General features: G+C 35.8%; 2 protein-coding genes across 2 annotated transcripts in view; one reads left to right on the top strand and one right to left on the bottom strand.

The window, feature by feature from the left end:
• WDR3 (WD repeat domain 3) overlaps positions 1-24,849 on the top strand; it is a 30,872-nt gene that overhangs the window by 4,505 nt on the left and 1,518 nt on the right. The window contains exons 3-25 of the mRNA XM_011933197.1: positions 574-783; positions 2,875-2,993; positions 4,588-4,666; positions 5,575-5,670; positions 6,924-7,037; positions 7,222-7,323; positions 7,835-7,932; positions 8,522-8,629; positions 9,487-9,717; positions 12,210-12,303; positions 14,511-14,612; positions 15,866-15,951; positions 16,112-16,247; positions 16,947-17,003; positions 18,057-18,157; positions 18,377-18,488; positions 18,610-18,744; positions 19,028-19,078; positions 19,559-19,624; positions 20,089-20,181; positions 20,654-20,701; positions 21,387-21,430; positions 23,167-23,295. Of these exons, the coding sequence (XP_011788587.1) occupies positions 574-783; positions 2,875-2,993; positions 4,588-4,666; positions 5,575-5,670; positions 6,924-7,037; positions 7,222-7,323; positions 7,835-7,932; positions 8,522-8,629; positions 9,487-9,717; positions 12,210-12,303; positions 14,511-14,612; positions 15,866-15,951; positions 16,112-16,247; positions 16,947-17,003; positions 18,057-18,157; positions 18,377-18,488; positions 18,610-18,744; positions 19,028-19,078; positions 19,559-19,624; positions 20,089-20,181; positions 20,654-20,701; positions 21,387-21,430; positions 23,167-23,295 (2,411 nt within the window). The remainder of the gene's footprint in view (positions 1-573; positions 784-2,874; positions 2,994-4,587; positions 4,667-5,574; positions 5,671-6,923; positions 7,038-7,221; positions 7,324-7,834; positions 7,933-8,521; positions 8,630-9,486; positions 9,718-12,209; positions 12,304-14,510; positions 14,613-15,865; positions 15,952-16,111; positions 16,248-16,946; positions 17,004-18,056; positions 18,158-18,376; positions 18,489-18,609; positions 18,745-19,027; positions 19,079-19,558; positions 19,625-20,088; positions 20,182-20,653; positions 20,702-21,386; positions 21,431-23,166; positions 23,296-24,849) is intronic.
• The window catches only part of SPAG17 (sperm associated antigen 17), a 246,415-nt gene continuing 241,508 nt past the window's right edge, over positions 19,943-24,849 (bottom strand). The window contains exon 49 of the mRNA XM_011933064.1: positions 19,943-20,131. The gene's annotated coding sequence lies outside the window, so the exon portion shown is untranslated. The remainder of the gene's footprint in view (positions 20,132-24,849) is intronic.

Genomic DNA, 24,849 nt, shown 5'->3' with positions numbered 1-24,849 from the left:
CCCAAGTGTTGTTAAACTAGACTTCGATACTTTGTGTGACTGAATTCCCTAAGCCTACCACTTTTGCCAAACCAAATATAGGCATTTTGATATTCCATTCATTTTGTGATTCCCAGGAGATTACTACTTTGATTCTTGTTGCCACCCAGAGTCCTTTGTGGTGAAAACCACTGTAGTACTCGATTGCCATGCAGATTGTTTTCTTATAAAATGGTTCTCAGTTAAAGGAATTTGCAACCCTTTATTGAAAATCATGTAGTGTTGTTCTAGGATTAAGACTTACATTAAAGGGATTAAATTTATTTTATTGCCTAGGGAGTTTTTATGTGTATTACACCAATGTAGGGCTTTGGAGAAAATAATTAAGCCTTTTCTTAAATATTTCATTGCCTAGTACAAATACTAATTTCTATATTAAAAAACTTGAAATGGACTGTAGAGTTTCATTTTTATTCATAAGAGTAATTTGGAATTATTGGTGCTCTTAATTTTACTGTGCCTGAGTATTCCTGTGCTATTCCCTTGATTTCATGCTTAACTCTTTTACATTGTTTTTAATTTTTATGATTTCAGATTCTTATCCTTCAGGGGCTTAAACAAGAAGTTACTTGCTTGTGCCCCTCCCCAGATGGGCTACACTTAGCTGTTGGGTACGAGGATGGGTCGATCCGAATCTTCAGTCTCCTGAGTGGGGAAGGAAATGTGACCTTCAATGGTCACAAAGCAGCTATCACTACCTTGAAGTATGATCAGCTAGGAGGCAGACTGGCATCTGGGTCCAAGGTGAGCCTTTGAATCAGCCCAGACTTTGAGATATTAAGGGAATGTAAGGCTTACGCTGAAGCAAGTTGTTGACAAAAATTGTCAGGTAAAACAATGGGCTGCCAATATACAAAGTAGTATAATGGTAGAAATAGAGTGAGGAGGATGGGTGTGAATTGGAGAGTTCATTTTGTTTCCTTTTGTTCATTTTATCATATTCTCTGATAAAAGCCTATTAAGTGTAGGAATAAGATGAAGAGAGCCATGATAACTCATTGTGGAAGTGCTACCCAAAACAGTAAAATAAGAAAAGAAAACAAAGACTGGAAAAGAAGAGACAAAATAATAATTATTTGCCATTGACTTCTGTAAAGTCAGTAGGATTTCCTATAACTCAAAAGTCATGAGTTAGAAAATATAAAAGATTCCCTTCACAACAGATTAAGTAACAGACATAAAAATACCATGAAACTTTACTGAAGAATGGGATAGGAGACTTTTGTAGAGATATAATCCATGTTCTTGAGTGGGAAGACAAGGCATTGAAAAGATGGTAGTGTTTTCTAATTGATTTATATAGCTAAAGTTATGTTTAGACATATGTTTATATATAGATATAGATATATTTAAATAGATATTGTAAAGGTTTTAGTTGTTACTTAGAACTTGACCTAATATGGAAAAGCAAAGGAATTGGAAACACCAACATTTGGGAAGAAAAGAATAATAAAACGGGAGTTTCAGATATTAAAATGTTGTATAAACCCAAATTTAAGAAGTATCATATTGATACTTCAATGCAAGTATCAATGCAAAATAGATTTTTGCAACCAAATGGAAATCTCAGAAACACGTCCACATTTATATTCCTAATTAGTATATTTTAAAGATGACATTTTTAATAAGTAGAAAAATGATGGATTACTTATAAAACAGTCCTTAGACAATTGGCTATTTGGGGGAAAATTTTAAATTAAAGCTTTACCTTGTGCTATATACCAAAATAAAACAAAGATTAAAGACTTAACTATAAAAAAGTAGCATTTTAAAGTAAACTAGAAAATATATAAGTAAATATCTGATAGCAAGGTAGAAAAGGACTTTAAATGTATTAGCAAAGAAATAAAAAGGAACTGTTGGTAGATTGGAATACTTGAAACATTTGTACATTAAAAACAAGTCAGAGGACACTGAAAAAGTTAAAATATTTAATATTTTCAATATAAAAAGAAAGGATTAGTATCATTCATCTATTAATAACTTACAAACAGTCAAAAAAGAGATGACACCCAAAGAATGATAGACAAAAGAAAGACATGAATTGGTAATTCAAAAGAGATACTAATGGCCAGTAATCACTATAAAGCATGTAAAATATTATTCATTTGTATTCATAAATGTAAATTAAATACTAAGACTGAACATTTTTTACTTATGAGATTAGTAGTAGTTTTTAAGAAAACTAATAATAGAGTTAAGTGAATGGGGAACAGGCCTTGTCATACATATCCCGCTGGTTCTATAGATTTACCCAACCTGGAGATCATTTTGATGGTATCAGTCCAAAACATTAAAAATAAACCTATCATAGAACTCAAGAACTTTTCATTTTAGTTTTTTCTAATCAGCGATACATACAAAAATTTGTGTATAATAATGTTCACTTCTGCATATTTATAACAGCAGAAAGTTGGGAACTACCTAAATGTCTAAAATAGAAAAATTTTAAAATAAGTTGTGCTATCACTTTAGAATTTATTATGTGAGCATTAAAAATGTGAACACCCTAGAATAACGTGGAAGAAATGAAAATAATATTTAATGAATAAAGAAAGGTTGTAAAATGATAGGAATGGCATGATCTCAGATTTCTAACAGGAAAATAACAACCTGGATTATACATAAAAACTAGAGCAATAACAATATCTGGGGATTATTTCTGGATGGTGGGAGTAAGGCTGGTGTTTATTCCACTGTACTTTCCCCATGCTTTCCAAATTTTCCGCAAGGACTGTGTATTGCCTTTGTAATAATTAAGTCTCATTGTTTGTCAAGTTAGGCCATATGTGGTAAAGAAAATTATTTTTCATCTGTATTATTTGATCCCTTTAGGACACAGATATTATTGTATGGGATGTGATCAATGAAAGTGGTCTCTACCGTCTAAAGGGGCACAAGGACGCCATCACACAAGCCTTGTTTCTACGAGAAAAGAACCTGCTAGTTACTAGGTAAAGAAATAATGGTTTAATTTCCAGTTCTTTTTTAGGAAGAGAGAATTTGCTTTCTTCCTTACTCATTTCTCTCATGAGCAGTGTGCTCATGCTTATGCATTAGTGTTCTCTCCTGTTCTCCTGCTTTCCTTTTTTCCATTTCTTCTAAGTAGTATTGTAGAGCTATCCAAAGTTATATTATTTTTAAAATGATTTTTCTAATTTGTCATTCTTTTCTCTTGATATCAGTTTTTCCATGTTTCTTAGCCTTTTTAAGCTCATTATAGAATGAGCTTTGCCTACCTTCTAGATCTCTAGAAAGCCAGGAATCAGAATATGGAGCAGAGGGAAGATATGGATACCAGGTGTTAAATTCGGCTCGCCTTTTGAGGAGAGATGTACTGTACTTCATAGGCCTTCTGAACACCTATTAGGATGAACTCGTTTGAAATTTTTATTTGAGTACATAAAAAATCATCAAATACCAACAGTTTTATATTGTTCAACCTAACATCATAATGAATATTCCTAAAGAATGGCCACCTAGGAAAAGCTGGGATACCAAGGTTTGCCCGGCATTAATTAGAAGAACCATAGTAATAACTCAGAAAAAGCTGTGAGCACTAAATGCTTTACCAATGGTGGATTTGTTTCTGTGGGATAGGATACAGGTAAATTAGTGTCTTGTTCAGATAACACAGGTTCTGTAAGAGAATGATTCTATAGTTCTAATAGAAAATATATATATTACACCTTAGGGAATATAAAGGAAAGTAAGTAACACTGTAAGGTGGGGTTATATGGGATGGTGTTTGTAAATCAGGTTTTTGAGGGTTTTTTTTTTCCAGTTTGCTCATGAAGGAGGATTATATTAGATTTATGTAGTGAAGAGGTAGGGAAGAGGTGTTTGAGCAGGAGTAGTAGAGGCCATTGACTGGGAGGGCTTATATTTAGGGGGTTAAGAACAAATAAATGGGAAATTTTGAGAATGCTGCCAAAGAACCTGATTTTCATTCTACAGAGAACATTGAGTGAGTGCAAATATTAAAAATTAAGGTTATCCGACAGTTGCACATTGGATGGGATGAAAGAACAGCAATGGACAAAGAGACCAAATGAGAAGCTGTTAAAATAATCCAGGTAGTAGGACTTAAGTTCAGGTTAGTGTACAGAAATGGACTAGAAGGAGTCAATACTTAGAAATTTCACAGAGGAGGCATTTTCAGGACAAGAGACTAACTGGACAGGAAGACAAGGGAGTGGGAGAGGTCTAAGATGTTTCCATGGTAGATTGTCTGAGGGAATGCCAATGCTGTGATGATTGAAATGATAGGAGGAAGGCATGATGGATCAAATTCTGTATTCTTTGGTACTCTGCATCTAAAGTCATTCTTGTGCTTATAGGTAGAACATTTTATTTTCTGCACAGGAATAACTACAAGGAAAGTTAGGATTCTTTGCTTTTCAAAAGAAAGATCGGAGAGAATTGGAGCTTTAGACATTATTGAAGCATATGTTCCTTTTAAAGCAGAGTGAGTTTTGGATCTGCCTATTAGTTGAGTAAGTTTTCCTAAACAGGATATATATATTTTTCTCCTGTTTCTTCTTTTAGTGGGAAAGATACCACGGTGAAATGGTGGGACCTTGATACTCAGCACTGCTTTAAAACAATGGTTGGCCACCGGACTGAGGTACGTGGAGGGTCATGGGCCCAGGGAAATAATGGGAAGGGAAAAGGGAGTGTTCTTTGCTTCCCTTTTCATGGCTCTTTGTTTTTACTGCACACAATAATTATATGCCATCTTGAGGGATAGTGAGGCTGGTTTGATGGAAGCAATGCCAGCCATTGGAGCAGATACTGATGCTCTGACATGTAGTAAAAATTGGCCTTGGATGGTTTTTAATTCCTGAATTTCATCATTTCTAAATAATGTGTCCACTTTTATGAACATAGGGAAGTTTAATAATATTATGTGTGTAGCACCTAGCTTACTGATAGGTAAGCAGCACATGATAGCTCTTACAATAGTTACTTGAACACAGATCTATTCAGTTGAGTTCAGGGACTGTTTTTTATACATCTTTGCATCCTCAGTGCTTTATTCATGTCAGGCATTCAGGAAGGTAATACCTAGAGTTAATGACAAGAAGATTAAATTATTTGTTGATCTGCAGCAATATTATTTTCATTATTTAATTCCTGGATACTTGAAGCTGAAAGTTATGCCATGGACATTAGTGGGGCACCTTTTATTTGCTAGACACTGCTAAAAGCAAAGAAATAGAAGACTTAAAATCATCATTTGAGTGGATTCCAGTTAAGATTTATGCTGAACAGCCATTATCTTAATTTGATTATAGAAGGTTAGAGACAAACTCCTAGTATCACAAAAGCAACAGTTTCGCCGCAGGCCATTTTTTTCTCTGTAAAAGTGAGGTTTCTCTTAGTGTATTTTGAAAGGGTTGTTGATATGCCTTTTCTTTGCCTTTAAGGTGCCAAAGACATTTCACTATGGTAACTTAGACTTTTGGAACATCATATTATACTACCTGGAATCTCTTGAAAATTGTATTACTCAAATCTTTTTATATTCTATAGGTATGGGGGTTGGTTCTGGTGTCAGAAGAAAAGCGACTCATCACTGGAGCCTCAGACAGTGAACTGAGGGTATGGGACATAGCTTATCTGCAAGAGGTAATTACTTTTTAAAATCATGGGCAGGGTCATGTTTAGAAGTTTCATAAGCACCTTGGTTTTAGAATCAGATGTAATTATTGAGTAGTTCACATAGTATTAGAAGGAAGTCATCACACCAATAACCTGCAACACCTGAAAAAGCTTTTCTTCCTTGTATGCTCATTATCCTCATTTATTTGAGCTCAGGTTAGCTTTAGGCTTACAGCTTCTGGTAATACTAATGTTTTAGTTTGTGGCACTCTTAATCAGATATTCTTGGACCTTTGGGGGTCCATGGATGGCCTTCAGAATATCTGTGAACCTTTCCCCTCAAACATATATGTAGAATTTTATGTTTATAAATATGTATATTCTGAAAAGATGTATAACTTTTTCTTAGACATTTAAAGAATTTACATAGAAGAAAAGCTTGCAGACCTTAGGTTTAGCTGAATTTCGGTGTGTGCAGTGTCCAGCAGCCATTTCGATGGGAGTTACATTAGTAGACTAGGGGTTATCTTTTCTTTATTTAAGAAGAAAATGTATCAACCTGTCTTGGAATGCCTTTGCAATTCCTAATGCCAATTTGAATTTTTCTTTCTACAATATGGTCGACCTTTCACCTAAATACAGAGAAAATTTTGAAGTTAGTGAAGAGTGGGGTCATTATTTTTTCACTGTTGTCGCTAAACAGTAGTCCTTACACTATAGAAAGTTTTTGGAGATAGTATAATGAGTAATATTTTGTTTATATATTATGTAGTCAGTTTTTAATAAGTTCTGATACCTGCCCTGCTACTGAAGAGGTTTGATAAGGGAGATCATGGATTAGAAGCTATTATTGACCATAAGAAAGATTTCTAAGTCTTCAGGATTAAGAGTTACCTCTTGGGCCAGGCTTAGTGGTTCATGCCTATAATCCCAGTACTTTGGGAGGCTGAGACAGGAGGATCACTTGAGTCCACACACAAGTTTGAGACCAGCCTGGGCAACATGGCAAGAACCTGTCTCTACAAAAAATTTAAAAATTAGTCAAGCATGGTGGTGCGTGCCTGTGGTTTCAGCTATTTGGGAGGCTGAGGTGGGAGGATGGCTTCAGCCCAGGAGATCAAGGCTACAGTGAGATATGATCATGCCATTGCACTCCAGCCTGGGAGACAGAGTAAGACTCTGTCTCCAACAACAACAACAACAACAACAACAACAACAACAACAAAATGCCTCCTGGAACATACTATTTCAGCTTTTATTTTCCCATTTTTATGAAACAGATTGAAGACCCGGAAGAACCAGACCCCAAGAAAATCAAAGGATCTTCTCCTGGAATACAAGATACTCTTGAGGCAGAGGATGGTACCTTTGAGATGGATGAAGCCCCTGAGGATGTAATTCATTTTCGTTTCTTAAGTTTAATTGTGTTGAATAGTGGGAAAGTAAGAATTGCAGATTTTTAGGGAATCATCACTTTAGGGAATATTTTTGTCACTTGCACTTACTAGAATTAATATTTTTTTCAGAAGTTCAGTAGAACTTACATCTAATCTTCATCTGCTTTTGCTTCTTCTGTAGCGAATCCTTTCATGTAGAAAAGCTGGTTCCATAATGCGGGAAGGAAGAGACAGAGTTGTAAACCTTGCAGTCGAGAAGACAGGCAGGATTGTTGCTTGCCATGTGAGTACCATACTTAGGAGAAAATAGCAAGGAATAGGCTGTTCCTTTCAAACACTCATTCTTTCATATTCAATGTAAAGATGACTTTTTCTTGACTCATGTTAATAATTCATTATATGGTACTGTGTGGACCTATAATCTCTAGCTTTATTAGCATAACAATAAAAATATTAATAATTACTATTAGGTTGGTGGAAAAGTAATTGCAGTTTTTGTCATTTAAAAAGTAATGGCAAAAACTGCAATTACTTTTGCACCAATATTATTTTTATTAGCAACCATTTATTAAATGCTTGCTCTTCTAAGCAATTTAAAAGCATTTAACTTCTTGTTCAGCCTTCAGAGCAATGCTACAAGTAGGAAGTGATATCCTCATTTTACAGATGAGATAGCAAACCCAGAGAGATTAACTAAGGGAAGAAAAATAAATATTGTTATTTACTTTTAATTGAGAATTAGGTAAATTACAAATTACCTCTCCTTGACTCACATTAACCTTTTGCCTTTCTAGGGAACTGATTCTGTGCTAGAATTGTTTTGTATCCTTTCCAAAGAGGAAATTCAGAAGAAAATGGATAAGAAGATGAAGAAAGCTAGAAAGAAAGCAAAGTATGTTTTCTTAATACTTATATTAATAATGAAATATCCTGGATAGGCCCCATGTTACTGAAAAAAACTGGCTTCTTTAATATTTACTCTCTTATCAATTACCGTTAAAAGTTAAAGAAGAACTTGTGAGGTACCGATAACCCAAATTTGTCAAGTCTCAGAGAGACAGAGAATTATCTGATTCGGCAAATCTTTTGAGACCTATTCTGATTTATTTAACATGGTTGGATTGTTAAGTGCAGGTTAGTGAGTTTTCTAAAAAGTCCTGAAATTAGAAAAATAACCAGAGATAGTTCAGTGGAATAGTTGGAATTAAAAGGACCTTGTTACAAGAAATTTTATGGGCTATTGCATTCAGAATCCATTTCTTAAGGGTACCTATTAAGTGAAATAATACTTTATGACATTGTAGTGTACAAAGCATTTCCACTTATACTACATTGTTTAATTCTTATGGTAATCCTGTGTGGTTAAGTGACTTTTCCAGAATCACACAGTTTGTTGGTCAAGGGGCCAGATTTTGAACTCAAGTAAGTGCAAAGCTGCTTCTAAAAAAATAAGAGCATGATAACACTTTTCTTCCCTCTAGATTACATTCTTGCAAAGGAGAGGAGGAAGATCCTGAAGTTAATGTTGAAATGAGTCTGCAAGATGAAATCCAGCGGGTGACTAATATCAAAACTTCTGCCAAAATCAAGTGAGTAAAAATAAATTATCTGAAGTTATCAAATAAATAGTAAGCTACCAAGTATTATTGGCTTTTTCATGCTATTTGTAAGCTGTCTTATGAATTATATATTTGGAGACAGTGGTCATGAGACATCTGTGTCACACCCTGCTTCTGTTGCCTAACCGTGGGCCCAGTTTTTGTCTTGTATTTGGATTATTATAGTACCCTTTTAGCTAGTCATTTACTCTCTTTTCCTGTGGCTAATTTAAAAAAAGAAAAAAAGTGTGCCCCACGTTCAGAAAGGGTATAAAGTCACTTATAAATACATACACAAAACCAAGGTATGTATCAGAACCAGGATCTGAGCCTAGTTTTATCTTATTTTATTTTTTTTTTTGACTTAAAAGCCTACTCAATACTCGGAGCACTCTTTTTTTTTTTTTTTTTCCAATTTTTTTGAGATGGAGTCTTGCTCTGTTGCCCAGGCTGGAGTGCAGTGGCATGATCTCGGCTCACTGCAGCCTCAGTCTCCCAGGTTCAAGCAATTCTCCTGCCTCAGCCTCCCCAGTAGCTGGGATTACAGGCTTGTGCCACCACACTCAGCTAATTTTTGTATTTTTAGTGGAGACGGGGTTTTGCCATGTTGGCCAGACTGGTCTCAAACTCCTGACCTCAAGTGATCCACCCACCTTGGCCTCCCAAAGTGCTGGGATTACAGGCGTGAGCCACCACACCCAGCCTTAGGGCACTCTTTATTTGAAAAATTATTTATAGTTATTCAGGCTTTATATAGCTAGAAGACATTGTAAAGCCTTTTCCTGGAAAAAGTTAACCTTGTGAGCTAAGATGGTAGCTAGAACATTTATGATTATTTTCTTATGCAGATCTTTTGACTTGATTCATTCACCTCAAGGAGAGTTAAAGGCTGTCTTCCTGCTGCAGAACAACCTGGTAGAACTGTACTCACTGAATCCATCCTTGCCTACTCCTCAGCCTGTCAGGACAAGCAGAATCACCATTGGGGGTCATCGCAGTGATGTGCGGACTTTGTCATTCAGCTCAGACAATATTGCTGTTCTTTCAGCTGCAGCTGATTCCATTAAAATATGGAACAGGTTTGTGAAATGATGTTTTGTATAGCTGTATTTAGTAGTATTTCTTTACTTTTAATTTTTTTGGGTACTCTTTAGGGTTAGTTATTTAACTTCTTAAGGCCCTCAATACAATTATCTTTAGTGTGTTTGGGCCATTAGCCTCCATTAGCCTGTAGAGCTTAGAGAAGAAAAAGTTGCCTTTTAAAATGTGCCAAAAAAAAAAAAAAAGAAAAAAAAAGGCAAGCGTATTCCATGTCTAGCGCTTGTAACTGTACTTGGCTGGAGAAAAACACACAACCATACTACCTACTCTTTAAACTTAATAAAAAGCAGCCTGTTAGTGCTGCCCAGTAATTGTACCCTAACTTCTCACCCTTCTTTTACTTTCCCAGGTGACCATTTTACACCTTGCTTCTGTCGTCAAACCAAATATCTCCAAAACCTTTAAGCTAATGATCATATCTCTCATCTTAAAGGAAGTAATAACCCCCTCTCACCCTGCATTGCTCTCCAGTTACTGCCCCATTCTCTGATTCCATTTTTTCCATTCTATCTTCATCTGCCTCTCATCAAGCTTTTGTCCCCACCGTTTCAGCAAAACAGTCATTGTCATCAGTGATCATGTTTCCAAATCCAGTGAGCTAAAAGCTTTTTTAGCTCACTTTAGCTCATTTTTTGCTCTCTCCTTGAATTGGTAACGTTCTCCCTTTGAAACACTTTCTTTGACTTTCATTATTTCCCCTTCCCTTGCTGTCTATTTATTCTCAGTCCCCGCTCCATCCTTCTTATCTTTATGACGTCTAAGTGTTAGAGTACTTTAGGGTAGAGTCTTTGGGCCTTTTGTGTATCTAAACTCACTTTATGTAATCTGTCATGTAGCTTTCTGTGTGTGATGACACATACATTTATATCCAGCTTTAACCTCCTCCCTAAACATTAAACTCGTGTATACAAATACTTCGTGTCACCACTTGGATGTCTAATTAAGCATTTCAAAGTTTTATGTGTCCCAAACCAAACTTAGATGTTCATGTCTCCAAAAATCCTCCCACCTGCTATTCCTTCAGACTTCCCTATCTTAATAAATGATTACTTGCTACCAGTTGCTGTAGTCTAAACCTTGTAGCCATTCTTGATTTTCTTTTATTTATCTATTTTGAGACAGTCTTGCTCTGTCGCCCAGGCTGGAGTGCACTGATGTGATCTCGCCTCACTGCAACCTCCACCTCCTGGGTTCAAGTGGTTTTCTTGTGTCAGCCTCCCGAGTAGCTGGGATTACAGGCATGTGCCACCATGCCTGGCTAATTTTTGTATTTTTAGTAGAGACAGTTTTATCATGTTGGCCTCGAACTCCTGACCTCAAGTAATCCACCCATCTCGGTCTCCCAAAGTACTGGGATTATAGGCATGAGCCACCGCACCCAGCCCATTGTTGATTTTCATATCCCATATTCATCCAATCTATTAGCAAATCCTATCAGCTCTACCTACATAATTGATCCCGAATCCAGCCTCATCTTACCACCTGCACTACCACTGCCCCATTCAAACCACTGTCATCTCTCATCTGGGTTATTGTAATAGCCCCCTGACTGGTGTCCCTGCTTTCAAGCTTGCCCCTCTATAGTCTGTTCTCAACACAGTAGCCAGTGTAATCTTTTTATAGTGGAAGTTAGATCACTTCCAATAGTTCCATCACACTCTACCTACCTTACACACCTTATCTCTTACTACTCTCCTTTTCTCCTCCACTAGAGCCACACTGGCCTTGCTATTCCTTCAACAGAACAAGAATGTGCCTTTCTTATGGCTGTCATGCTCCCTGTCCTTTCTGCCTGGATCCATCTTCCCCATTTATCCATAAGCTTTTTCTGTGTCTTATCAGATGACAGTCCTATCATTCTTACCCAACTCCTTGAACTCTTCATCCTCTTCTCCCAGCATTATGTTTCTTTATAGCACCTATCATCTGATATACCAAGTATTTACATATTTATTATTCCCAAAGAATGTTAACCTTTGCGAAATTAGGAACCTCTGCTGTTTCATCCACTGTTGTATCTCCAGCACCTAGAACAGTACCTGGTATGTAGTGGGCATTCAGTAAATGTGTGTTAAGTGGACATTTGATATATAGTTGTTTAATTAATGAATGTTTGTGGTCCTGTGAAAAATGTAGGGATATTTGTAATGATGTACTAATTTGACTTGTAACCCTTCAGACTCACTCACTTGGTAATGGCAGATTGAGCTCTGTGGAGCCCAGCAGACACTTTTCTACCCTGCTTTTGTGTGATTTCTGTTCCTTACGATTTGGAGGCCTTAAAAAGTAAACAAAGTTTGGTGCTCGATAGTATTTTCTCCCATGACTATAATTGTATGTGAGTCAAGGGTTTTTAATTAAGACTTTTATCTTTTATGTTGATCTAAGTGCATTGAAACCTACACACTGACCTCTAAAATGGAGAAGCAGATTCTCTTAACATGAGTTCTTTATTTTTTCTTTCTTATAGGTCTACACTGCAGTGTATTCGCACAATGACCTGTGAATATGCACTTTGCTCATTCTTTGTACCTGGTGATAGACAGGTGGTCATAGGAACAAAGGTAAATGGATACTTTTTTCTGGGATATCTGGATCTTTTCTACTCAAAATTCATAAAGTTAAGAAATCTGGTTCTTTTTAGCATATTGGAGATGTACTGGAGCTAAGTAATCTAGGAGGATACTAGTTTATTACATATTTTGTTTACCGAAGTTTTACTTTGTTAAAAATTATGAAGAAGAAAATTGAAATCATGATCCTGAGATAATTACCATTAACATTTTGGTGATCATCCTTTCATGCATTTTTTTATGAGCACATATGTAATTGTGTTTTAATTAATGATAAAATATATTAAAGGTAATAATTAAATATATTAAGTACCTAATATCATGCTTGGCAGACAGAAGCATTCAGTAAAGACAAACTGATCAAGTCCTCATTCCTAGGTGCTAGTCAGATTGGGGGACAACCATGTGGAAATAAGCAGACATGGATTTGGATTTAGTTTCTGCCCTTCAGAAATGGGTAATTTGGGCCAGGTGTCATGGCTCATGCCTGTAATCCCAGCACTTTGGGAGGCCAAGGCGGGCAGATCACGAGGTCAGGAGATTGAGACCATCCTGGTTAACATGGTGAAACCCTGTCTCTAATAAAAATACAAAAAATTAGCCGGGCGTGGTGGTGCACACCTGTAGTCCCAGCTACTCGGGAGGCTGAGGCAGGAGAATGGTGTGAACCCGGGAGGTGGAGCTTGCAGTGAGGTGAGATCGCACCACTGCACTCCAGCCTGGGCGACAGAGCAAGACTCCATCTCAAAAAAAAAAAGAGTAATTTGGAACAAGTCACATAACTGCTCATAGTGTGTTTCTTTATCTTATAGGATGACGACACTTGCTTTTTGACAGCAGCTTTTGTACCAGATGGACTGGTACCAGCCTCTGGCACTTACTAGTTATGTGACTTTAACCCTGTTAGCCTTTGTGTTCTCATGGAAAATGATGTTACTGACCCATTTCACAGAGATGAAGTATGCAAAACTCTTAGCAGAAAAACTAGCCTGCAGTGGATAACTAATAGATAATAGAGCTGGTAGCAGACATAGCAGTAGTGGTTGTACTGGTAGTGAGAATAAAATGGAACAAGGTCTATGGAGTGTTTTGAAAAGTGCTTTGCAAGTATTTGTCATTATTATTTCCATAAAACAAAGCCATGTGTATTTGAGTTTTATTACAAAATGTATGGATCACAATGGATATTTCTTGCTCAACAAAAAATTATAGGCTGGAGAGATTTTAGGAACAATGCCAAGAAACAGTATTCACATCTCAAAACTTTCCTTCCTTTTTCACTCATTCTTTCAACAAATGTCCATCTCTGATTTGCTGTTGGGAAAGTATTTTTGAATTGCTTAAGACTACTCATGTGACTAAAATGCAATCTCTGGCTTACTGGCTGTGCTAGGTAGTTAATGTACATTATCTCATTTAATCCTGACAACATCTTTGAAACATTGGTGATATAAATTTCATTTTACAGATGAAAAACTAGGTTCATGGGGATGAATTTACCAATGGGCACAAAGCAGACCTGATACTCAAGTATTCTGGCTTGTGCTGTCTGTACCACATTGTGCAGAAGCTGATCGTAGAGCAGGCTTTGCCTCTGTGTGTGTGTTACATGCTGACACCATGACTAGGGCATATACAGACCTCTAAATAGGAATTTTAAAGTAATTGCTTTCTATGCCATTATGATTTTTTAAAAAATTCATTGCCTTCTTCAGTGTTGTAGGTAGATCCCATGTCTTATTGTCAATGTATTGCAGAGGAGGAAACCAAAAGCAGATGGAAAAGAGTTGGTTAAGCCAATAACTATAGAGGATCATCCACTTAAAGGATTGGCTAAACTTTAAAGGCTTTTAGGTTTGCATTTGCTATTTTGTTTATTCTGATTTGCCTATGGTCATGATATTTTCATTTTGAAGTTGTGGAACCAATGAAAGTAATGCGTCCAGTACTGCACAGTGGTATTATTCCATACTTATACACATGGCAGCCCTGCCAAGGTTAACTCAGCACATCAGTAGGGGATTTAATAGTATTTAATCAGATAGGAAATATAGAACATGGAACGTGGAATCCATTTCCTAAGCAATGGATCACATTTTTGCAGCTTGGTTGTGAAGTCTTTTCTAAATTGTGCAGGCATGAATCCTGGAGGTTGTAAGTATGTTCACTGGAGCTGTGCTCATTTTGTGTCTTCCCAGACGGGGAAGCTGCAGCTTTATGACTTGGCCTCAGGGAATCTGCTGGAGACAATAGATGCACATGATGGAGCTTTATGGTCCATGTCCCTCTCTCCAGATCAGGTAACTAAACCAGATTTTAAAGCCCTGGACTTCAGCCCTCTGGCCACAGTTCCCAATTCTTATATCAAGATTTACTGCTGCTAAGAAAGATTTCTCTCAGGGTTTCTTTAAAGAAAGCCTGAGTTTTGTTTTTTGTTTTTGTTTTTTGGTCTAATCTTTAGTGTTCATATATAATGCCTTCTTATATACCTGGTAAATGACTAGCTGTCATTATGAAATGAAATCTTGTTTGGCTACTTTCGCTTATCAGCAACATGACATCAAATCGCTCACTCTCATGATTTTTTTGCCAATGTTTTGCAGACTTTGCTGCTCCCTTTTTTCCCCAAACAAACGTCTACGACTGTACAAATTTAGTAATTTTAGCAAGTACGTTAGCTCTTACAAGTCAATAAATATGTGCTCACCTTCAGAGCAGTTCCTGGCAAAAGTATGCTTGTTCTAGTAATGCTAGTAATGGTGCTGTTGCTTAGAAAATCTTGAGATTTTTATTTTTGACAACACTTTAAATTTTGGCCCATTTATTTAAATATTCTCAATGGTAGAAAATTTTCATCCATTGAAAGTAGATCTTAGTTTTGGAAAAAATCTCTGAAGTTTAGAGTGTTTAATACCACTTGGTGTCCAAATAAAACAGCTGTGAGTCTAAAATAGTAATAAATCTTGCATTTGTAGAGTGTTCTATCTTTTCCATAAATTGTGTGGTCTTTTTTCCAACAAAACTAGGGATTACGGAAAGATTGTTCCCTGTGTTATAAATCTATGAGGTGGCAGAACAGACACTTGAGATCGAGTGTTCTATGTACTTTACACTAACACTACCATGTAATGAGACTAATTTTCTTGATAATGGAAAACAGCTTCAAAAATATTTTAAGCAGGGACATTGCAGGACTAAATTTATATCCTTCTGAGGCAAATACTTTAGACCTAGATTATCCATTCTATGTATATTTTTCAAACTAGTTTACTGAGAGTTTTTTTTCTTCTTGATGCTAGATAATAGTATAACTAGAACTTTTCATAAGTTATTATTATTTCTGCCTATGTTAGTGGATGGTAGGAATTTTCACATAAGGTCTGTGGCAGCAGACCCAAAAGAGCAGTGAAAGGAGCTAGGGAGAACCACATTTTTCTTAATTTTTATCCCATGACATTAAATGAAAATACTTTCTTAGACTTTTAAAATGTATCTTCATAGCAAAGTTTTTATGCTAAAGTAGTTTTTAATTGAAATTTCATTTGATTTTCAGCGTGGCTTTGTGTCAGGTGGTGCAGACAAATCTGTCAAATTCTGGGATTTTGAGCTAGTGAAAGATGAAAATAGTACCCAAAAGAGGTGAGTAGATATTATTTTGTATCCATTTTTTGGAGTGAAAATGGGGAGTTATTGAATGGCCTTTTGACATATTGTATCGTTTGTTGTGCTCTAAAGAGTTAGGATTTTTCTGAATTTGTATACTCATTTATTTTTTTCTTGATGTTTTTTGTGGTGCTAGACTTTCTGTGAAGCAAACCCGAACCTTGCAACTAGATGAAGATGTTCTGTGTGTCAGTTACTCTCCCAATCAAAAGCTATTGGCTGTGTCTTTGCTGGACTGTACTGTGAAAATTTTCTATGTTGACACTTTAAAGGTATAGTGGTTATGCCTGGGGATATTTTCCCTTTCTGACTGACTGACCTTAAGAATTTGGGTTGAAGCTATAAAGAAGTGGCCTTGACTGTGCCCAGCAGTAGTACATTTCGAAAAATGTGTGTGTGAATCAAAGCAATGTAAGTATACTAGGGAAGCTAGCATCTTAAAATAATTCTATAGTTCATGAATTTTGTTTAAAGCAAGTTATATTTCATGTGTTCAAAAAATCTTGTGGACAGAAAATTCTGTCATACTAAGTAGTCATAGAGCATTGCTAGGTGTCCTGGGCAGTGATTTCACACTTGGCTATGTATTAGGATCATCTAGATTACTTTTAAAAATACAGATTACTGAGCCCTATACCCGAGAATTGATAGGACCAGGTTGGGCCTGGGAATTTTTTTGTGAAACAAGTGCCCTGGAATCTTTTCAGTGAAGAGATCCAGAGATCTGACTGAGGCAGTAAGCTTCTGGGGGCCTCCTTGCCTCCACTGTACTGCAGTATTCTTGGCAAGCGCATGGAGGGTCTGTGTAGTGGACACAGGTGCTCCTACAAAGCTGTCTTTGGGGGTTGTCTTTGAAAATACAAATATAAAGCAATTTAAAAATATGTCTAAAGTTATATTTTAGACCTACATGTTATAAATTATACCCATATTTTATAGACAGACATTAATTATTTTTTTTTAATGTTTAGTTTTTTCTCTCACTGTATGGACACAAACTACCTGTTATATGCATGGACATCTCTTACGTAAGTAAAGTTCAAATAGTGTCTCAGTAATAGTTGTCTTTTCTAAAGCAGATACTTTCTTAATTCTGGCTTGATATCTTCATTTTAGATTATTTGTTTTTATCATCATTCTTTCTCCAAAAACAGTCTCAAATTAACATATATTGTGTCTTATATATATTACTTTAATGTTTTCAGAATAATTTTGCAAATATTATCTCTATCCTTCTTGTAGCTCTCCCAAATAGTACTTTGTTGTTTAAAATACTATAATTGGTAGAGTACACTAAAATATGAAAGACTTTTAAAAAGGCATTCCGTTTTGTTCTGAAGGATAATGCTGCTGAGGAGCTTGGATTTATATTTGGATAGTTACGGTATTTTACACTATGTAACCTTTTGGTCTCTTGACCAAAATCATTTATTTCCCAATATCTAGTTTTGATTAGAAGTGGCAATGTATATTAAAAAACAATGTCTATTCTGCAGAGCGAGACTCTGTCTCAAAAAAAAAAAAAAATGTCTATTCTGTGTGAAAGGAGTTGACCTCATAGCTATCTGTGATCAGTGCACTAACAATGTTAAGTTACAGTGTTAAATATATTTCTTCCTTTTTTTTTTTTTTATGTTGACAACCATTTGAACCAGGCATTGAAATAGGAGAGATAAGAGAAATAGTGATAGGGAACATGGGATACATAAACATTCTAGTAGAGGCTTTCTCAGCTTCTCTTCTGTTTCTCTCTCCCACTTTCTTTCCAAATCCCATGCCAGAGATTAGAGAATCTTTTTCCTATCTAAAAAAGTAAATAGATAACCCTACATCAAGGCATAGCACTGCCCTGTGGCAATATGAAAGTATGTAAGCCACAGAGTTCATGCTTTTACTTAACAAGCTTTTTAAGTATCTCTGTAGATAAGAGCAAAGAATTCAGTGTTTTTAGTAGAGATGAAATCAGTTTTTTGGCTTCATTTTAATGTGTTTGAAAGAAATGGGTTAAATATTCTCGTTAGCTTTTTATTCATGTACAGAATTCAACAATCAAGGTAATATTTTACTTTCATTTCCCATAGGATGGAGCACTTATAGCAACTGGCTCCGCTGATAGGAATGTGAAAATCTGGGGTTTGGACTTTGGGGACTGCCACAAGTCTCTCTTTGCGCATGATGACAGGTACATATAGTCTTTTCAAATGCCTCCCTTTGAGTCACCTGTAAGTATCACTTTCCTTGAGCATCTGCATCTATTTTTCAGTGTTCTCAGGCAGTGATGTAAGTTCTAAAATACAGTCAGACACTCTAGAACTAGCTAGTCAAAAGCTATTTATGTGTGTAAAACTCTTTTTACTAACCTGGAATTTGTTGACATTTTAATATTTCTGTCATTTTTCAGTGTGATGTACCTACAGTTTGTACCCAAGTCTCATCTCTTCTTCACTGCTGGAAAAGACCATAAGATTAAACAGTGGGATGCAGACAAATTTGAACACATACAGACTCTGGAGGTAACCACATGCCTGCTTTGCTTGCTCGGTACTTAAGAAATACTTTTAAGAATATTTACATTACCCACTAAGTAGTGGTCTATGAATGAGATATTCTTGAGGTGTTTTTTTTTTCCTCCAGGGGCATCACCAGGAAATATGGTGTTTGGCTGTAAGCCCCAGTGGAGACTATGTTGTATCATCGTCCCATGACAAATCTCTGAGACTTTGGGAGAGAACAAGGGAGCCTCTTATTCTTGAGGAAGAAAGGGAGATGGTAAGAACTTTAGGCTTGGTTACAAATATGCCGGTGGGTATCTGACAGGCTGTCCTAGTTGAAGTTTTCTGTGTAGTGCAGTTGTACCTCATTCATTACAAGTCCAAGAACCTTCAGGAGATCTATTCAAGACCATTCTCACCCATTTCAGAAGCTAGGCAGAGATCAAGATGCCATTAGGGGGATTATATTGTCAAAGAAGCACCTTCTTGCTGCCTCATTTCTCTTTATATAGAGACCATGTTTTTTTCTCTCAAATTAATGTATATCTATCTCATGGCAGGAAAGAGAAGCGGAATATGAGGAGAGTGTGGCCAAAGAAGACCAACCAGCAGTAAGTAAATTTTGGGGACCTTGAGATTATGCCCCATATATAGTTATCTTATTGAAACTGACTATAATGTCCAGAATTTCTAATAGGATTAAAATTGAGGCTAGAAGTTGAAGGTATCACCAGCTGATAAAGAATCTGTGTGATTCTTTCTCTTCAACTGTATATCCCAATTTTGTGGTTCAAGTGATTGACCAAATTTGCTATTGAATAATTATCATTCTGGCAATTGAGGCTTTAGGGAATTATTTTACTCACTGTAGAGCAAAAATAAACATTAGAAAGTTTGGATATTCTCTTTTTAAATATGTGCAGGATATTCTTATGATAATACATATGCTAAGTACTGTTACTGGTAACTGGTAACACTGTTAGTATTTTCATAAAATAATAATAGCTGTTCTTATATGGATGTAAGATTAATTTATCAGCTCTTTAACTCTGGTCAACAGTGTCGTTCAAGGATTTCTTTGTTTCTGGCAGGTTCCAGGAGAGACTCAAGGCGACAGTTACTTTACTGGAAAGAAAACTATTGAAACAGTGAAAGCAGTAAGTTGATATAGAATGTGGTATCTTGTTTTTTAATGAGATCTCAACTTTTTAGTGAAAATTTTATTCTGTATCAACCAGAAAGCTATTTTTTGGCAAAAAGTTGATGAGATTTAAAGATGGGGATTATAACCTGTTTTCTTCTCTTGTAACCAAAGATGGGAGTAGTCCTGAATCTCTTTGATCAGTATGTGCTCCTTTCAGGTGTTCCTGGGACCTGCCCTATTCAGAGTGTCTAGATATCATCCCACCTGAGTCCACGACACTTAGTCTTCTCCCTGTACATTAAAAAATAAGAAAACCAAAAATGTCTTTAAATGCTTTTTGGCACTCTATTGGCACGTCTTTATTAAACGGATTGAAGCTATTTCATTTGGCAAATTTCTAGTCAGCTCTTCCAGTTTCAGTGTCCTGGGATGATGGAGTGTGTTGTGATGATTTCTTTCCTTTGTCATCATCTGCAGGCTGAGAGGATTATGGAGGCTATTGAGTTGTACCGAGAAGAAACTGCAAAAATGAAGGAACACAAAGCCATTTGTAAAGCTGCAGGGAAAGAGGTAATAAGAGAGTACAGTAAGTTACAGTATCAAGGGGTTTCCCAAGGAGAAAAACCATTGTTTTGGGATTTATTAGCTAAGATCAGGATATGCAATAAATGGAGTAGAATCTTTCCAACTCACTACATTAGAAGAAATTGAGGAACTGTGGGAAGAAGGGCACTTGGTCTTAGTGAAAGCGAAGGAAAGGAAATTACAGATTGAGGTGATTATTGTCTTGAGTAGAAACTCACGTTCCTACTTTGGTTTGGGAGGCAGGGTAACCATTTCAGATTTCTAGATAAAATACATTGTTCCAGCTCATTCATGAATACTATAGAAACTAACAGGCTTGATAATTCTTTTACACTCTGTCAGTTTTTTAGGGTCTCTTTTTTTCCTTTTCAAAATTATACTGTTACCACTCTGTCTATAACAAGTGCTATACAAGTCTCAGTTTTTTTAATGACTTGATTTAATAATTTCTTCGTAGGTTCCACTTCCTACCAACCCCATCCTAATGGCTTATGGCAGTATCTCAGTGAGTAAAATGTCTAATGGTTTCCCCTTGGTTATTCAAAGGTTACTTACAAGGACAAGAAAGGAAGTAGAGGCATTATGATTTGGGGATGGATTATTGGGAATACTTTGTCTTTAAAAGTCTCTTTTGAATCTTGGCATTCTCTAAGATATTTTATATTTCAAAAGCACCACTTTAGTGTAACTTCCCAAGCCAGCCTTTTTGGTTGGACTGGACTGGCATTCTTCTATTTTCTAGTGCTTGTTTATGTTTAGTGTCCAAAGCCCTGTGAAGATTCTGCTCATCTAAATTAACTTTGAATCAGCCTTCAGAGGGAAAGTTGACAGAAACCAGTCTGATGAGATAAAGAAGAGAGAGGGGAAGAGTAATGGGAGAATGTATGTTTATCTAGTAATCTCTAATTAGTATTTTACTTGCGTGTCTCATCACAGTAATTTTGTGAGTCAGGGTATCTTCACCTTATAGATAAGGAATCTGGCTTGACTTGTAGCATAGTTGGTAAGGGGCAGAGTTTGATTGTGAACCGAGATCTGGCTGACTCTAAACTCATGCAGATCTTGCTATTTTAGAATACTTTTTCTGAAGTAAGAAGGAGAGGTTCCTGTTTTATAGGAGATAGAAATTAGAGAACTTTAGTAGAAACCAACCAAGAGTATCACTAATGGTGTTAATCCTTCCTTTATAGCCTTCAGCTTATGTATTAGAGATTTTTAAAGGCATCAGGTCAAGGTGAGTGAGTCCTTGTGCACAATTTTTATAATCTGTCAACATTTATGAAGTGCTTATCTGAATGGGAAATAAATAGAAATTATAATTGATGGTTATCTTTCTTATAGGTTTAACTATATAAAAGTTTTGATGGGAAATAATTTATAATGTTCTTTTTCAAGTGCTAGAACTAGGAAGTTCCTTCTAAAGTATGAAGAGAGATACTTTTAAGGACAAATAAAAGGGAGTGATTTATGTTGTAGGCAATGAAATAATAAATAATTCAATTAGAAGCACCAACTTAATTTTTTTTAATATTTTGGCTTCTTTTATATGTACATACACAATTGGAATATTATATAAAGTTTTATATTCTGTTCTTTTTCACATATTTCCTGAACATTTGTTTGTTGTTCATATTGTTAAAAAAAAAAAAAATTCATTGGATTCAGAATTATTCCATTGTATGAATAATTACTGGATATTGCATTTGTTTCTCCTTTTTGGCTGTTATCAGTGGCTTCACTGAATATGTTTATACATATATCTTTGTCATCATTATTGATTATTTTTCTTAAGAGTCCTAGCAGCCTAATAACTGACCAGTAGGCATGAGCTTTTAAAGTTTTATATTGCCAAATTACTTTCCAGGGTGATTATACTGATTTTTAGTAGGCTTAAAAAAATTTGTTGCTGCATGAGAGGCAAAAGGTAATATTGTTTATTTTCATTTCTTTTGACTATTAATGAAGTTAAAATTTCAGCCTATTTGTTGACCATTTGTAATTTTCTTGTGAATTTTGAGTTATCTCTTTTCGCTCTTAAGTATTCTTTTACTGGTTTTTAAAGAATTATTGCTGGGCACAGTGGCTCATGTCTGTAATCCCAACATTTTAGGACGCTTGAGACCAGAAGTTTGAGACCAGCCTGGGCACCATACTTTATTTTCTTTGTCATACATTTTTGCAATAATTGTTATATTATTGGTGATTTTCCTTTTGATTTCATTCATGAGTTTGAACTACTGAAGGCTATCATTTTTATAATGAACCACAATATCTACATATATATATATTTTTTTTTTTCTTTTTTACATATATATTCTTTACAAGAAATATATATGCACCTGTCTTAGGATAAAGATGAAACTACACTACAGGAATGTAAAAGAAAATTGATTAATGTGGAGGTTATGATGCATTTGAAGATAGGAAGATTCTGTGTTTTAAAGATTTAATGTTTCCTAATTAATAGGTTTGTAATCCCATTTGATATCCTCTTAAGATTTTAAATTGGAATTGATGAAATAATACTTGAGCTAGTTCTAGAGGGAACTATTTTCCCAGATTAAAAAGCTACAAAATTAGCAAAATTAAAATAGTGTAGGATTGGTGTCAGGATCAATTATCATGTCAGGATAAGTCATCATAATAGACTCTAATGGACTCAATATATGGTAAAAGAATATCATATGAAGATGGAATATTCAACAAAAGGCTTTGGAGAAATTGTTTATCTGGAGGGAAAAAGTTAGATTTTCCCATTATGCCATTGACCAAAATGCATTCCAAATAGATTAAGATATTAAATACAAAAACCAAAGAGAGTCATCTAGCTTATAGATGAATATTTAACTCTACACAAGGTGTATTCAAGTATAAAATCAGTAGAAAAAGTAATAAAGGGAAAGATTTAGAAATTGACCATGTTAACAATGTTAACAAATGCGGCATTTTTATATCTATTTTCTTTTTCAGTGAGCTGGAAGAATCTCTACTTGTGCTGCCTTTTTCTTATGTCCCAGACATTCTTAAACTCTTTAACGAATTCATTCAGCTGGGCTCTGATGTTGAACTTATATGCAGGTGCCTCTTCTTCCTCCTCAGGTAACATCCTTTTCCAAAGAATACCATGTCTTTTCAGCAGAACTGCTTCAGTAGTACCTTAACTGAAGCTGTCAATACTTTGGGATTAAGAAATAGTATGCCAAACTCGGTGGCTCACCCTTGTAATCCCAGCACTTTGGGAGGCTGAGGTGGGTGGATTGCTTGAGCCTAGGAGTTTGCTACCAGCCCAAGCAATCAGTCTGGTGTTTAAAACAAGGATCATGATGACCCACCTCTTTAAGTAAGAAGTCATGGTAATACATTGCTCAGGAATCCTTATTCAGTCATAGGCCTCCGTGTTACAATCTAAGATAGCTTTGGTTCTAGTCAGTTTAGCAAAAGCCAATTACGATTGGCCAATTTGCCTCATTTGTTATTTGAAGCCAAGCCTGTCTAGTCTGTGGCCCGCGGGCCACATGTGGCCCAGTACGACTTTGAATGTGGCCCAATGCAAATTTGTAAACTTTATTAAAACATTATGATTTTTTTGTGATTTCTTTGTTGTTGTTGTTCATCAGCTATCATTAGTGTATTTTATGTGTGGCCCGAGACAATTCTTCCAATGTGGCCCAGGGGAGCCAAAAAGGTGGACATTCCTGTTTTAAAGTGTTTAGTATAAGCTAACAGGTTTTGCTTTGTCCTTATACCAACATTTTAAGGAAGTCAGTTTATTTATCTTGGTCTCTACGGGTGCAAATGGAAATGTAGGGGCATATATGGAGGTAAACTAAGAAACATAAAGCAAATATGTTCATTAGGTTATATTCTTAAATATGAAGAATTCTGTTAATAGGTAGTTGAGAAGAATAGATGTACAAAGACTTGATATTCTTCTCATCTCTCACCCTCATTCTCAAGCTATTACAGCAGAAAACAGAGATGGAGACAAATTGAATATTCCTTCAAATACTGTTATGAAGACAAAAACTGGTCAGCCAATGCCAGATAGTTAAACAGGTATATTTAGTGAATTGACCAAATAGGTATTTGGTGAATTGGCCTGGTTTTATGATTTTTAACCCTCCATTTCTATACTCTATCCAGGATAGTAGCAAGAGAAGAAGAAGAATATGTTTTGTTGCCATATTCATAATTTGGGGCAAGTTGTAAAGACATAACTTCATATTTAACCATATTACTAATAATTTCTTTTACTGCTATGGCATATGTGCTATTGAATTAGGGTTGCTGGTTCTACAAGAAACACTGAATACTTCAGAGGGTTATAGATGGGTACTACCTGACAGGTACAGCAGGGTCATCAAGGGTATCTTGGTACTCTGGGTCAGAGTTTGAATCTCTTATGAATGTCTCTCTTTTTTGCTGTGGCTTTATTAGAAGTATTAATGCATCTTTTTTGAGTTAGCATTTCTTAGAAGGCTTATTCTGTCTTTGAGTTTTCCATAAAGTACCACTCAAAATCTGTAGCCACTGGCAAGTTGCTGGGCTGGGAAAAGAGGCTTTGCAAATGAGTTGAATGTGTCATGAGGTTTAGGACAGTATTTTTTAAGTTTTCATCAAATTGAACTGAATAGTAGAGAAAGAAATTTCTTT

This window comes from Colobus angolensis, unplaced genomic scaffold (genome assembly GCF_000951035.1).
Source record: "Colobus angolensis palliatus isolate OR3802 unplaced genomic scaffold, Cang.pa_1.0 Scaffold124, whole genome shotgun sequence".
Taxonomy (NCBI): domain Eukaryota; kingdom Metazoa; phylum Chordata; class Mammalia; order Primates; family Cercopithecidae; genus Colobus; species Colobus angolensis.
This window is presented reverse-complemented; position numbering and strand designations above follow the sequence as displayed.